Here is a 13,108-nt window from a genome sequence, read left to right as displayed (position 1 = left end):
AAGGCTGGAATAATATCATTAGCAGACGAGTCATCTGCTATTCAATCCCTCCCACCTGAACCGAGCACATTTTCTCCAGTTTGGCTTTACCCCAGTCCAAAAGCTTCTGGAAAAAAGCTGTGAAAATAGCAACAAAACTGAGACGAAAACAATGATGGAAATGTGACAAAAAAGTGACGAAGAATTGATGAAAAAGTGGAAAAAATGTCACATGTCACAAGAAATTGACAAAAATGACGAAAAATGACAAAAATCTGCAAAAAAAAGTGACCAAAAAATGACAAAAAAAAATATGAAAAATTTATGAAAAAATGAAAAAAGTCAAAAAATTGAAAAAGTGGAAAAAATGTCACAAAAATGTCACAAGAAATGGACAAACAATTGATGAAAAAAGGGACAAAAAAAGACAAAATATTTATGAAAAATTTATGAAAAAATGAAAAAAAAATGTGAAAAAGTGGAAAAAATATCACAAGAAATTGACAAAAAATTGACGAAAAAATGACAAAAATGTGACAAAAAATGACAAAAAATGTGACCAAAAAATGACACAAATTTGATAAAAAATTGACGAAAAAATGGAAAAAAAAATTGGCAAAAAATGACAAAAAAGTTACAAATATGAGTTGAATACCCAACAAAAAAATGATGGAAAAAAAATCTGATGACGTGAGGAAAAAGATCCTCTCGGTTCAGGCGGGAGTTAAGAGGTTAAGACTTATCTCATTTTTATTGTCCAGTTTAGACATGGTTTAATCCCATTCAAGGTCATTTCCGTCCCCAATTCTAGTCCCGTTTTGATCTGAATTCATGGCGGTCGAGTGTTTTATGAGCTTCTAATGAATGAACAATACGACAGTAAAAGACTTGCTGAATCAGCCTGTTTTAGAATGAACGTTATCATATGTAGTTGGCACAGAGAGCTTTGTTTGTTTTCAGTCCGACAGAGGAAACCACCCAAGTTCCCCAGCAGTGCAAACAGAGCGCGTCTTTCTGCAAAGCATTGGTGTAGGGCCTTTAATGTAGCGTGTAATGGGAGAAGAGCAGTTGTTGTTATGCTTTTTTGGTTTCTCTTTTTGAAAAACGCTGTTGAAAGTTGTAAACCGTGACACGGGTGACTCTCAGATCCATGTATCGCGGAGGGCGGGCGATTGTGTCACTGCTGCATTGAAGAGATTAGTGTCTGGAAGCGAAACAAGTTCCTGCAACTTAATGCAGATAAAACAGAGCTGTCAAGTGTCTCCCGTTTTGTTTTTTGGGAAACTTTCGTATTTTACCCCTCTTTCTCGCCGTCCTCCCGTATTCGGATTACCTTGTAAATCTCCTATATTATACTGTGCCTCTCGAGTACTAATACACTTTGAACTTTTGCACATTTTGTCATGTTTACAACCATAAACATAAAGGTTTTATTTTGAATGTTTTACTGAAAGTTCACATACGAGTAACAGACAACTGTGAAGTGAAAGCAAAATGATACATGATTCTGTTTTTTTTTTTAAATAGAAAAGTGAAAAGTGGGGCTTGCATAAGTATTTTTCTGAGTGCATTAAATTGCCTTTATAACATTCATAATGACTCCAGAATGTTCACACCTTGCCCTAGCCATTAAATAGAGGCCACCTGTGTCTAATCTACTCTCAGTATAATTGTAGCTGTTTTTTGAGGGCCTCAGAGCTATGGTCACTAAACAACATCATGAAGGTCAAGGAGCACCAGAGAGATCAGGGATAAAGCTGGGGCAGAGATTCACCTTCAGCAGGACAATGACCCTAAACACAAAGCTAAATCTACAATGGAATGGTTCAATAAAAACATATTAATGTGTTAGAATGGCCCAGTCAAAGTCCTGACCTAAATCCTATTGAAAATCTGTGGAAAGACCTGAAAACTGCTGTTCACAAACACTCTCCTTCTAATGTGACAGAGCTTGAGTTGTTTTGTAAAGAGTAATGGGTTAAAATGTCAGGCTAGTAGCTAGCCTAGCTACTTAGCTGAAGGTGCAGTTGGAGTAATGGTGGTGAATCTCTGGGTAAGTTGAAAGTCAGACTCACGCTAACTTCACAAGCGATTCCCCCAACTTCTCTCTCAGAGACGGGGACAGATAGTGTCGCTACTACGTACGCGCGGAGTGATATGAAAGCACGAACTCCGTTGCCATTGGCAGCGGTCATTATTTTTTTCAGAGGTCCTTTATCAGAAAATAATGACCGGTAGATAGTTGGGAAATCCCATTCAAATCAACGAAGCGTTCTACTTACGTTGTGAAGAGCCGTATAATAAGGTGTATTAGTACTTTCGAGAGACACTGTAATTGAATAATAATGAAAGATTCCACCAAACTGAATTCTGCTCCTAGACTTGTGAGAAATGCCTCATGCCTCCTGCAGTGGCCTTGGTGGCCATTGTCGCGAGGTTGCAGCTTTGTCCCGTTTTGGCCGGGGAACTGTTGCATTTTACCCTGTTGTGATCATTTCCCTTATTTTCCAAATCCAAAACTCAACAGGTATGTGATGAAGTGGAAATTGCCGTTGTTTTTGGCCCACAGAGAAAGAGAGGAAGTGTCATTAGTCATGTTGAGGCTCACGCTCTCTCTAAAACCGAAACATGAGGTCAGAGATTCAGGGGTAATGCTGCCGCTCTGGCTTTGTCATGTAAATCTATCAAATAATGACTGATGTATCCAGATCAGAAAGAACTTTTGCAACACACTTCTCATTCATTGATGCTGGGAGATTCTATTTGACTTTCAACTAACTCAGAGGGGTGTTGTTTAACCTCTTAACTCCCGCCTGAACATGTTTTCTCCAAATTCTCCAAATCTAAAAGCTTCTACAAAACAGCATTAAAAAACGAGAAGAAAATGAGGATGTAAACACAGCAAAAAAGTGACAAAAATCCAGCAAAAAAAAAGCAAAAAAATGACAAAAATCCAGCAAAAAAAAAGCAAAAAAAAAGACAAAAATCCAGCAAAAGAAATGACAAAAAACAGCAGAAAAAAAGACAAAAATCCAGCAAAATAAGTGACAATAACAGCAAAAAAAAAGACAAAAATCCAGCAAAAAAGTAATAAAAAAGTGACAAAAACACAAAGTGATGACAATGGCAAAGAGGAGAGAATGGATTTGGTTTTGGCGGGTGGTAAGAGGTTAAGTTCCCAATCCTACATCCTTTGACTCACAAAGCCAATGCCCTACGAGTCGATTTAATAATGGCTTTACTTGTGTTCAAATCTTTCCATGGACTAAACACAGAGATATCATTTATTGTTTACATTGTGAATGACTAATGTTAAACACGGAGAAGTTTTCCAGTACAAATGTTCTCAAGCTGTCGTCCGTTCTGGGTTGTGGTGTTGAGGAAGCTTTGTCTCCCACCTCACTGATGACCTGCTGATCACTAATGGCCTCTCCTCCTCTGTCGCCCAGTCCGTGGTGTACTGTCATGGGGGAAGGATCGGCTTCTATCAGGGAGACATCAGGCTGCTCTCAGACGACATGAAGGCTCTGCGGCCGACCATCTTCCCCGTGGTGCCCCGCCTGCTCAACCGCATGTACGATAAGGTGAGGACTTCACGGTGTTCACCAGCTCTGACGGCAGCTCTGTCCATGTGTGTTCGTGTTCAGAGCAGCCAGAGGAGGGAAACAAAAAGGGCTAAAAACTGAACTTTCTCCCATGATTTTAAATAAAATGCTGAAATCTAAAAAAATAAAAAAGGACAATGCTAACTAGGAAGCTAACGTTAGAAACGAGTGCCGTTTTTCACTTCGACTGAACAATTTGCTGTGAAAAAAAGGTTTTTCTCCTCTCTCGGCTGGGCCACGCCCCCTCGTATGACACGCTGCCGTCTGTATCTACAATATTCATCAAGTGTTGGGCAGTAAAAGGAACTAATTAAGTTACCGTAATGTTCGCACTATTGAGCTGAATATAGACCGCACTAGTGATGCACAGGCCGGGTTTTTTCAGCCCGCAGGGTCCGCGACATTATCTCTGTTTTTACCATTAAACCATTAAAAATTGTGCATTTAATTCAATTCAAAAGTTTACTTGGGACTGCAGTTTTTAGTTTAGTTTATTTATTTATTTGAAGGACAGTGTGCAGTTGCATTAAAAAGATAGCTACACCAGATTTAGCGCTATGTTAATTTCGAAAAAAAAAAGAATTGACAACTCCTCCTCACTCTTCCCCATTTGCCACATTGACCACGTTCAAGGAGGAATTAATGCTGGATTTACAGACTCCTCCTACCCTACTGTGACGGAGCATGTTCCTAAAAAGGGCATGTGGGCGGGATCATCACTGTAGACTCGGCCGTCGCAGGGCACGTAGTTCAGTGGCAGCCGCGCCATTAGCTCTAATGCTAACGGCCTGTCAATCAAGCCCAGCCCTCACTTGTATACGAGATTTCTAAAACCAGCCTGGTTTCTTTAAAGGAATAGGCCACCGCTTTTACATACTGAGATATGTTCTTACCTAACCTTAGACGAGTTAATACATCCCCGTCTGGTCTTTGTCCGTGCGCTCTGTCACGCAAACAGAGCACATACGCAGTAACTCCTAAAGGTTATTGACGGAAGTGAGCGGAGGGAAGTCTTTAGGAGTTACTGCGCGGACGTTGTGCTCCTCGTATCATTACGCCTCACAATATAGTCCCCCTTTTTATCTGCTTATAAAATCGACATGTTACATTTCTGTGGAAATATACTTCGCATGAAAACACTTCACGTAACTCTATTTAAATAGGGAACACGTGGAAGAGCTTGGTAGCTTCTATCGTGAGCTTTTTTGGAGCTATGTGACATGTGGGAGAGGCTGCGTATGTGCTCCGTTTGCCTGGCAGAGCGCACGGACAAAGACCAGACGGGGATATATTAACTTGGCTAAAGTGAGGTAAGAGCATATCTCAGTATGTAAAAACGGTGGCCTATTCCTTTAATTGTAGCTAACCCAGTGTTATCACAGGAGGAATATCTAGCCGTAGGAAGTTTAGGAAAATAAAAAAAAAACAGACTTTCTTTTAACGTGTCTAAAGTGCAATGCTTTCCAATGGGAGACTAGCGGCTATATGGAGGTACGACAGCAATGGCGGCCCCTAGTGTCGTCATCACAAAGCAGAGCAGCCAGCGGAAAAGAAAGCTTCAATGCATTCTTTAGTCCAAGACGGGAAAGTCTGGAGTCAGTTGGAGCGACTTAGGTGGAGCTGCTGATGCAAATAAACAGAACCTAAAGTTTTGTGTGAAAATGACCGTATTCGCATTACAGCGTCATCTGTTTGTGCACCATCTTTTTATTTGTGACTGAATGAGCGGCTCCTTCTCTGTGATGAAGGTTTGTCATGTGGTGATTGGGGATGTTTCGTGATGCAGCTCCGTCTCTGTCTCTGCAGATTTTCAGTCAGGCGAACACCCCGCTGAAGCGCTGGCTGCTCAACTTCGCCGCCAAGAGGAAAGGCGCCGAAGTGAGCCGAGGCGTGATCCGCAGCGACAGCATCTGGGACAAAATCTTCTTCAGCAAAATACAGGTACAATCATCATCATCATCATCGTCGTCATCCGTCGCTTCTCCGAACGCTCTTTTGACACACAGTTCTGTCTTTCAAGGCCAGTCTCGGGGGCAGGTTGCGGATGATCATCACGGGAGCGGCCCCCACTTCACCCAGCGTCCTGGGCTTCCTCCGGGCAGCGCTGGGATGCCAGGTCAGGAAAGCAAAGATCACCATCATCAGTACATTTACTGTGTTTTCTAAACCTGACATCCTTAAAGGGACAGGCCGCCGTTTTTCCATACTGAGATATGTTCTTACCTGAGCTTAGACGAGTTGATACGTACCTGTCTGGTCTTTGTGCTCGTGGAAGAGCTTGGTCGCTTCTAACTTCCCCCCCCGTTTGGAGCTATAGGAATATACTGGAAGAGGCCAAATGCTTACAACATCTTTGGTCGTTTTGTATGACTGAGGGCACACACAAAGACCAGATAGGCACGCATGAGCTCGTCTAAGCTCAGGTAAGAACATATCTCAGTATGGAAAAATGGTGGCCTGTCCCTTTAAGATAAATGGTTGCACTCAGGAATAAAAGCTCATCTTTTGATTTTGACTGACTTTTCAAATGAAACGTCACCTTGAATTAAGTTTAAACCTGAAAACCATGACAGCACTGTTAACTGATACCAGTCTGGTGTCGAGGAAACAAGTTTAGGTTCTTTCCTTATCTCTTCCTCATTTTTGCCCAGTTTTTATGTATTTATTTCCCTATTTTTCTATTTCTTTTCTTTTCTTTTTTACTAAAATATATTTTGTATATATTTCTCGTTTTCCCCATTTGTTTCCCTAATTTTTGCTAGTTTTTTATTACTATTATTTTCCCTGTTTCCCCCATTTTTACCATCTGTATAATTTGCCCAATTTTTTGTTCATTTTGCCCCATTTTTTCCTCCTTTTCCCAATTTGTTTGCCTATTTTTTCCCAAAATTATCCCCCATTTTCTCCACATTTCTTGACATTGGAGATGAATCTCCCACACATTATTCTAGACGACAAATATTTTCATATAGGTATCGGAAAACAATATCGTTCATGTACCGGTATCAAAACCAAGCATGGTTAAAGTACCAGTATTGGGGGGGCCCAAAGCAGCACAAAAATTATTTCCAATTTAATCTTCCAAAGTCTCCAAATCGCACCATCCTGTCACACTTTTAGTTTGTCCTGCTATTACTTTATAGCAGGGGTGTCCAAAGTGCGGCCCGGGGGCCAAATGCGGCCCTCAGACCAATTTCTGGTGGCCCTCTGCCTTCTTGCTGAATCGGGACACATCATCAGAGATAGTCCTTTTTATTTGAAATGTAATAATTCTACACAATTCTAACCAAACAAGTAACCTTTTACTGTGAGACAGAGCTGGCATGAAGGTTTTGAGCATAAATAAAGGTGTGGGGCGCAATTTAAACCTCTGCTAGTCAAAGGTTTTGCGGCACTAACCACCGATCTATGGCCCTTCACCCTGTGCACGCTTCAGTATGCGGCCCCCCATGAAAAAAGTTTGGACACCCCTGCTTTATAGACATAGAAACTCACAAAGCCCACAGTTTGCACTCCCGGAAAGATAAGATAGGCAGATTAACGCGCAGCTGTGAGGAGTGACCGTATCATTGACCCCGTCCTGACCCCGTCCTGACCCCGTGTGTTTGTGATGACAGGTTTACGAGGCCTACGGTCAGACAGAGTGCACCGCCGGCTGCACCTACACCACCCCTGGAGACTGGACTTCAGGTACCTTCGCCTCATCCCAGTGGTCAAAGTCAAACATCACAACATTCATCACATCTGCTGGCGTTACATCATTAATCGCCAATATTCACATTTTAAATTCCGTCTCAGGAACTCAAGCTTCTCGACTGGAGCTTACAGCTTGTAGGCCAGAGTAATGCCTCATTTGAAAGCCGAGACCTACAAAACTGATTGTGGCTTTTTTTGTTTTGTCGTTTGCCTTTTTGAAGCGTTTTTGTCTCTTTTCTCATCGCAATTTTTGTCACGTTTTTTGGGGGGTTTTTTCCGGCACGTTTTTGTCTCTCTTTTCATCTTTGTTTTCATTTTCACGCTTTTTTTCAAGAAGCTTTTAGATTTGGGTAAAGCCGAACTGGAGAGAATGTGCTGGGTTCAGGTGGAGGTTAAGAGGTTAAAAAAAAAAACACCAAACGAGACAGTACAAAGTATTTACCTAGATCAGTATAAACATCTCAATTTGAGCGTAATAATCCAAATTTTAGTTGTTTTGACTAGTTAAGAAGTTCTTGGGCGTTTGTCCTAGATTATTTCACTTGTTCTGAGATGTTTCTGACTCGTTTCGATACATTTCGTCCTTATTTCAGGTCATTTTCTTTGCCAATGGGGTAAGAAAATTGGTCATATCTCATTGGCAATTTTACTTTCTTATTTCAAGCGAGATTTACCCTAGAACTGGTCTGAAATGTCCTCAAACAAGCAAAGTAAACTTGGTCCGATCAGGAAAAGTGTCTAAATGAGTGAAAACCGCTCAAAACAAGACACATTTCCTCAATTCAAGTCATTTAAGCCAATGATATTTACTTTTTGTAGTGTATAAACAGATAGATTCATGTGAGAAAGTCGTCTACAAACCGCTGCTGCTTTGCATCTGCTTTCATCGAAAAAATGTGCAGTAAGTTTGGCTTTTTTTTACAAGACGGCAAGTGGAAAAAGAGACGTTATTAGCTGGATGCCTAAGTGTCGGCTTCAAAACAATCAGCTAAAAGTCATAAAAGGGTCAAAGGTTTTCTCATCTCTCCCAGTTTCCCAGTGGAAGATGCGAGCTTCATGTCCAGCCCTCTTCTCTGCAAGTTCCCATCCTTACGAGTGCACGTGAAGGCAGCATTAGTCTGACTCAAGGATCATTATCGCAGTCGTTCACTGGATTTGACCAATGAGCTGAAGTTATTACAGTGAGAACCCCCGAGAAGCCCCTCAGCTCCCCCTGAGCCCCTCCTGGGACACATGTCAATCATGTTAAGGCGAGACGCTGCGGGTGAACAGGGAAAACTTTTCAAATGTAAATACGTCAATTTGAAACTTTTGCTGTAGATGACTGACATAAATATGAGTCATTTTATGCTTTCATGTAACAATAAGACCTTATTAAAGCAACAAAATCTAAAAAAAATGAATTGAGTCAGGTTTAAATATATGGTTTTGTTTCATTGATATATTAGTTAAGACTTTTTCAGAGGGGATTTAGGATATCTTGTTTAGTTTTAAAATAAGTGAGTTTTTTAGTTGAAAAATCAGTTAAAAAAAATCTAAATTTTACCTTGTTCTTTTTTTTTTAATTCAAGACTCAATAAATTAGGCTTGGAATTAGACATTGAAAAATCTCTCTGAAAAAAAAACTCTGGAAAAATAAAGTTGGAGCTACTAAAGTGTTGCACCAATATGAGAACAATGCATTTTGAGAAATGGCAAATTTAGAAATGACCATTTACCAAATAAATCTATGGAGAAACATTTAATGAGTGAAATATTTGAAATATGTTATTGTGAAGATTACGGTTTTTTGTTTTGTTTTAGTTTGCAGGTGAAAGTTTATATGTCAAGAGACTTGTTAAGCTAAAAAAAAATAATAATAATAATAATCAGTTTTTCCTGCAGAAAAAAAATTCTTTCTCCTCTGCTTTACTTCAGTCGTACTTTGCTTGATTTTTTTCTATGAAATTTAGGTTTTTTTTATTATTATTTTTTGTTTTGTTTGTAGGTTTTTTTAGTTGGAGAGTTGATTCCAAGATATTCATTTTCCTCTACAGCAGTGTTTCCCAACCAGGGGTACTCGAGGACCTAGCAGGGGGTACTTGGAACTTTTTCAGATTGAAAAAAGAGGAAAATGTAACATAATTACTGTAGGAAAAGCTATATTTTTCAGTAAAATGTGTTGCTTTGGGAGAATTTTAGGTTTTATTTTGACTGCAACATTGTCCTTTTTCTTACAAATACCACTTTTAAGTAATTACTTAGTAAAAAAAACTGTAACGCCCTTGAGGTAGGGGGTACACGGTTGACCACTGAAAGGTCAAAGGGGCACGAGAGACAAAAAACATTGGGAACCACTGCTCTACAGGACCATTTTCAGTGGAGTTCATTCGTAGAGGCGCAGAAGCATCTGAACATTTCCACATGACTGCTCCTCTGGTCCTAATTTCAGCATGATAATAATATTTTGTGGGGGAAATACAGCATTTTGCATGATATATAAGAAATGCAATGATTTTTTTGGGATCGCGGCTCAACAATTTAGACGAAAATGATGAACACATTTGGGAAAACGAATAAGAGCTTCAGAAGAAAACTGCTCCATGAACAAGTAAGACTGGTTTAGTCCAGACTCGTAGATGAAATCTCACCGTGGTTCACTGGAAACCAGGGGTGCGTTTAATCAGATTATAATTCCAATTGCCTCGTCTGCTGCCACACCCACTGAAGAAAAAGCTATTAATAACGCTAACCTTGCAGCTTTGTTTTAACGCACGCCCACGCAAGATCCCGCACGATTCTCCTTCCCAGAACTGTGCAGCCCCAGCGGAAATGCAGCGGGCCTTGTTTGACTTGGACCAAAAAGCAAAAACACGGATCTTTATAACCGATCCGTGCCAAAGCAAACAAGCGCCCGTGAACCGCCAGACCAGTCGGTGTGGTTTCGCCAAAAAGCACAGGTAACAACAACACAGAGAGGGTTCAGCGCGTTCATGCCTGGAGACGGGGAAAGCTCCGGGAAAACACGGACACGTTGGAGCGTAGATTTGTTTTATTTCGTAATATGGAAACTGAATGGTTAATGAGTGACCTCTGGGGTGGTATTGTTTAGTGCCCAGTGATTAAAGTGGACTTTGGGAGGCGGTGGAACTCGGAGGACTCAGAACGCCACATTAGGTCGATATATGTAAGGCTGTGTATAGTATAGAGTAAGTTTTAAACCATTTTACAGAGTTAGAGCAACAGCCAGTCCTCCCCAGGAAATGTTCAATTAATCAGATCAAATTTAGTGCAATCTGGTGTGTTTTAGGCAACGATGTGCTGTTTAAGTCAGCATTAAACAGGAAAATCAGAACACTTTCCTAAAAAAAAGAAAGAAAAAAAAAGGCAGGCAACACTGATTTTTGTAGCTGCAGTTAGACTACCTATATTATTTATTCTATCATTTTTTTCTGTAGCTACTGTAAGTGTTTCCCTGTGGGGCCCCAGTCCCTCTGCGGCCTGTGTCAGCTCCGCCCCTGTTCCTGTAGCTGCTGTACATGAGGAGACACAGGACCTCAAAGACTAAACTTTAGACTGGATTCCTGGCCTTTTTGTTGCTTTTATACCGGGCGGACACTGTGTTTTGTCGCCTTTTCTCTTCCTAAATTCACCTGTAAAGCCGATTGATGTGAAATGAAAAGCGGGCTAAAGCTTGGGAAGAGTAGATTATGGATTCGTTTATGTCCGTAAAGTTGACGATTTCATGATAAACGCTGTCACATTGAGGCGCATTAAACCTTAGCTGCTGCCGATCTGACGTGATTATTTCCCTATAGTTTCTCTCTGAAGAATGAACAGTTATCTCCATACGTCCTTCTTCTTTGTTTCTTTGGTGTTGATGATTGTCTGTCAGACGCGGCCAGTGAGCCCAGTATCATTTCAACCACAGCCAAAGACAGTCTGACTCGCACTTCAATCCGGCGATCCGCAAAACAGGATCAAGCCCGAATCATTTAGGTATGGCCTAAAATGGATGAAAACCACAAATGTTTTCACAGACATAAAGAAAGATAATGCCGAACTGCAGCCGTACTGTCGCCCTTTTTCATGTGTTCAGATGATCACAGTCTATATGAGAATGGTACTTATCTCTTTTACAGAGCGCATTTTCTCCAGTTTGACAGCTGACTTTTTGCTTAAAGGTGCATTATGCAACTTTTATGCAAAAATAAAAGTTGATATTTGTGCATATTTGGCTTTGTAGCGACCCAGCTGATGAGCGGTCACCATGGCGACTTGACTTTCCATCGCAGTGGTCTCTACAACGCTCCAGAATCAGCTGTTTCCTTGGTTTTCTGTTGAGAGTCTCCGTCAGCTTCCAAAACCTTCCAAACAATTGATCCTGGAGCGTCTTCGAGACCGCTGCGATGGAAAGTAAAGTCGCCATGGTGACCTCTCATACAGCCGCTGGGCCACTACAGGGTCAAATGTGTAGTCTCGCCAACCAGACTCCGCCTCTTTACAGAAGAGGGTCTGGCAACACTCCATTGCGCGCTTTCAAAGGAAGTGACGCAGCGATATGGAGCCGACCGACCAATCAGAGCAGCTCCCTGAACGGGCGTCACGTTGTTCCACCTTTGTTTTGTAGTTTTTCAACACAAGCGACCACTTCACGTAATGCTCCGGTTTGCTTGTGTTCTTCAGTTTTTCTGACATAAACGACAGAAGTCATTTACTGAACTCCGTGTGGCAGGAGCGCCATTGTTAATGTCCCAATGATACAACTTTCTTGTGGCTGTTTCTGTCGTCACATCCGCTATAGATACAGACGGCATCTCGTCATAGAAGGGGGCGTGGCTTCACCGAGGGGGAAAATAGAATCTTTAGAGAAACACAAACACTTTTTTGCCATTTTCTGGTGGAATATCAACTTATTTATCACACACAAGTAAAGTCAAGTGTAAATCGGGCCCATATGGATATTTTCTCACAGCAGATTGTTCAGTAGAAGTGAAAAAAACGGCAGTTGTAGCTAGCGCTAGCTAACCGTTAGCATTAGCCCGATGCTAACATGTAGCATCAAGTTAGCATTCTCTGTTATTTATGTATTTTTGGGCTGTTGAACCACTTTGCTCCTCCCCATGTCTTTGTATCATTATTTAGTAGAAACTATGTTCATATTTCAGCATTTGTTAAAGTAGTTTTTGAATAACTAGAGAAAATTTTCATTTTTTCAAAATTGTTTTTCCCCTTAACTGTTTTCAAAAATGACCATATATGGGCGATTCCAGAGATGCCGTCTGTATCTATGTTCTCATTGGCTGCTGCGCTTCGGTTGTCCCACATTAGTCCCGCCTCCAACAGTAGCTTTTCTACGACAGGCTCGCCAGACTAGTCTCCTGTTTATTCATTAATAAACATCAGAGATTAGTCTGGATGCCGGGCTATCAAATATGCGCAAACATCAACTTTTACTTTCACATAAAAGTTGCATAATGCACCTTTAAACAAGTCCAAACCAGGCAGAAACAAGATCATGCTCCATCCAGCCGTTTCCTGGACATTGTGCTGTGACATTGAAGACATTCTATAGCGATACGTTTTTACAGAACTCTCTTTTGCGGATAGTTCCCCCAAACGCTTTCGCCGCATGCTTAAACATTAACTTGGTGAAACGGTAAAGCATTAAGAGGAAATGAAATGCCTTTTCTTTTTTTTTCTTTTTTTTGTTCCGATAGTTTACTTTATATAGTTTCTTATCTACATTGCAAAACATCACACCCTGACAAACTCCTACTCGAAAAAAAATAAAATAAATAAAAATCAAATCAAAATCGTTCAGCACTCGTCGTAGTTCTGGGTCATCT

General features: G+C 40.9%; 1 protein-coding gene across 2 annotated transcripts in view; it reads left to right on the top strand.

Annotated features, from left to right (window-relative positions):
• Window positions 1–13,108, top strand: part of acsl6 (acyl-CoA synthetase long chain family member 6) — a 67,615-nt gene that overhangs the window by 47,648 nt on the left and 6,859 nt on the right. For both annotated transcript variants that reach the window (XM_079566324.1, XM_079566325.1), the window contains exons 12-15: window positions 3,429–3,563; window positions 5,391–5,525; window positions 5,605–5,700; window positions 7,202–7,274. In XM_079566324.1, coding sequence (XP_079422450.1) covers window positions 3,429–3,563; window positions 5,391–5,525; window positions 5,605–5,700; window positions 7,202–7,274 — 439 coding nt within the window. The remainder of the gene's footprint in view (window positions 1–3,428; window positions 3,564–5,390; window positions 5,526–5,604; window positions 5,701–7,201; window positions 7,275–13,108) is intronic.

The sequence above is a fragment of the Gobius niger genome (assembly GCF_951799975.1).
Source record: "Gobius niger genome assembly, chromosome: 11".
NCBI lineage: Eukaryota > Metazoa > Chordata > Actinopteri > Gobiiformes > Gobiidae > Gobius > Gobius niger.
The sequence above is the reverse complement of the archived record's forward strand: the minus strand, read 5'-3'. Positions and strand labels throughout refer to the sequence as shown.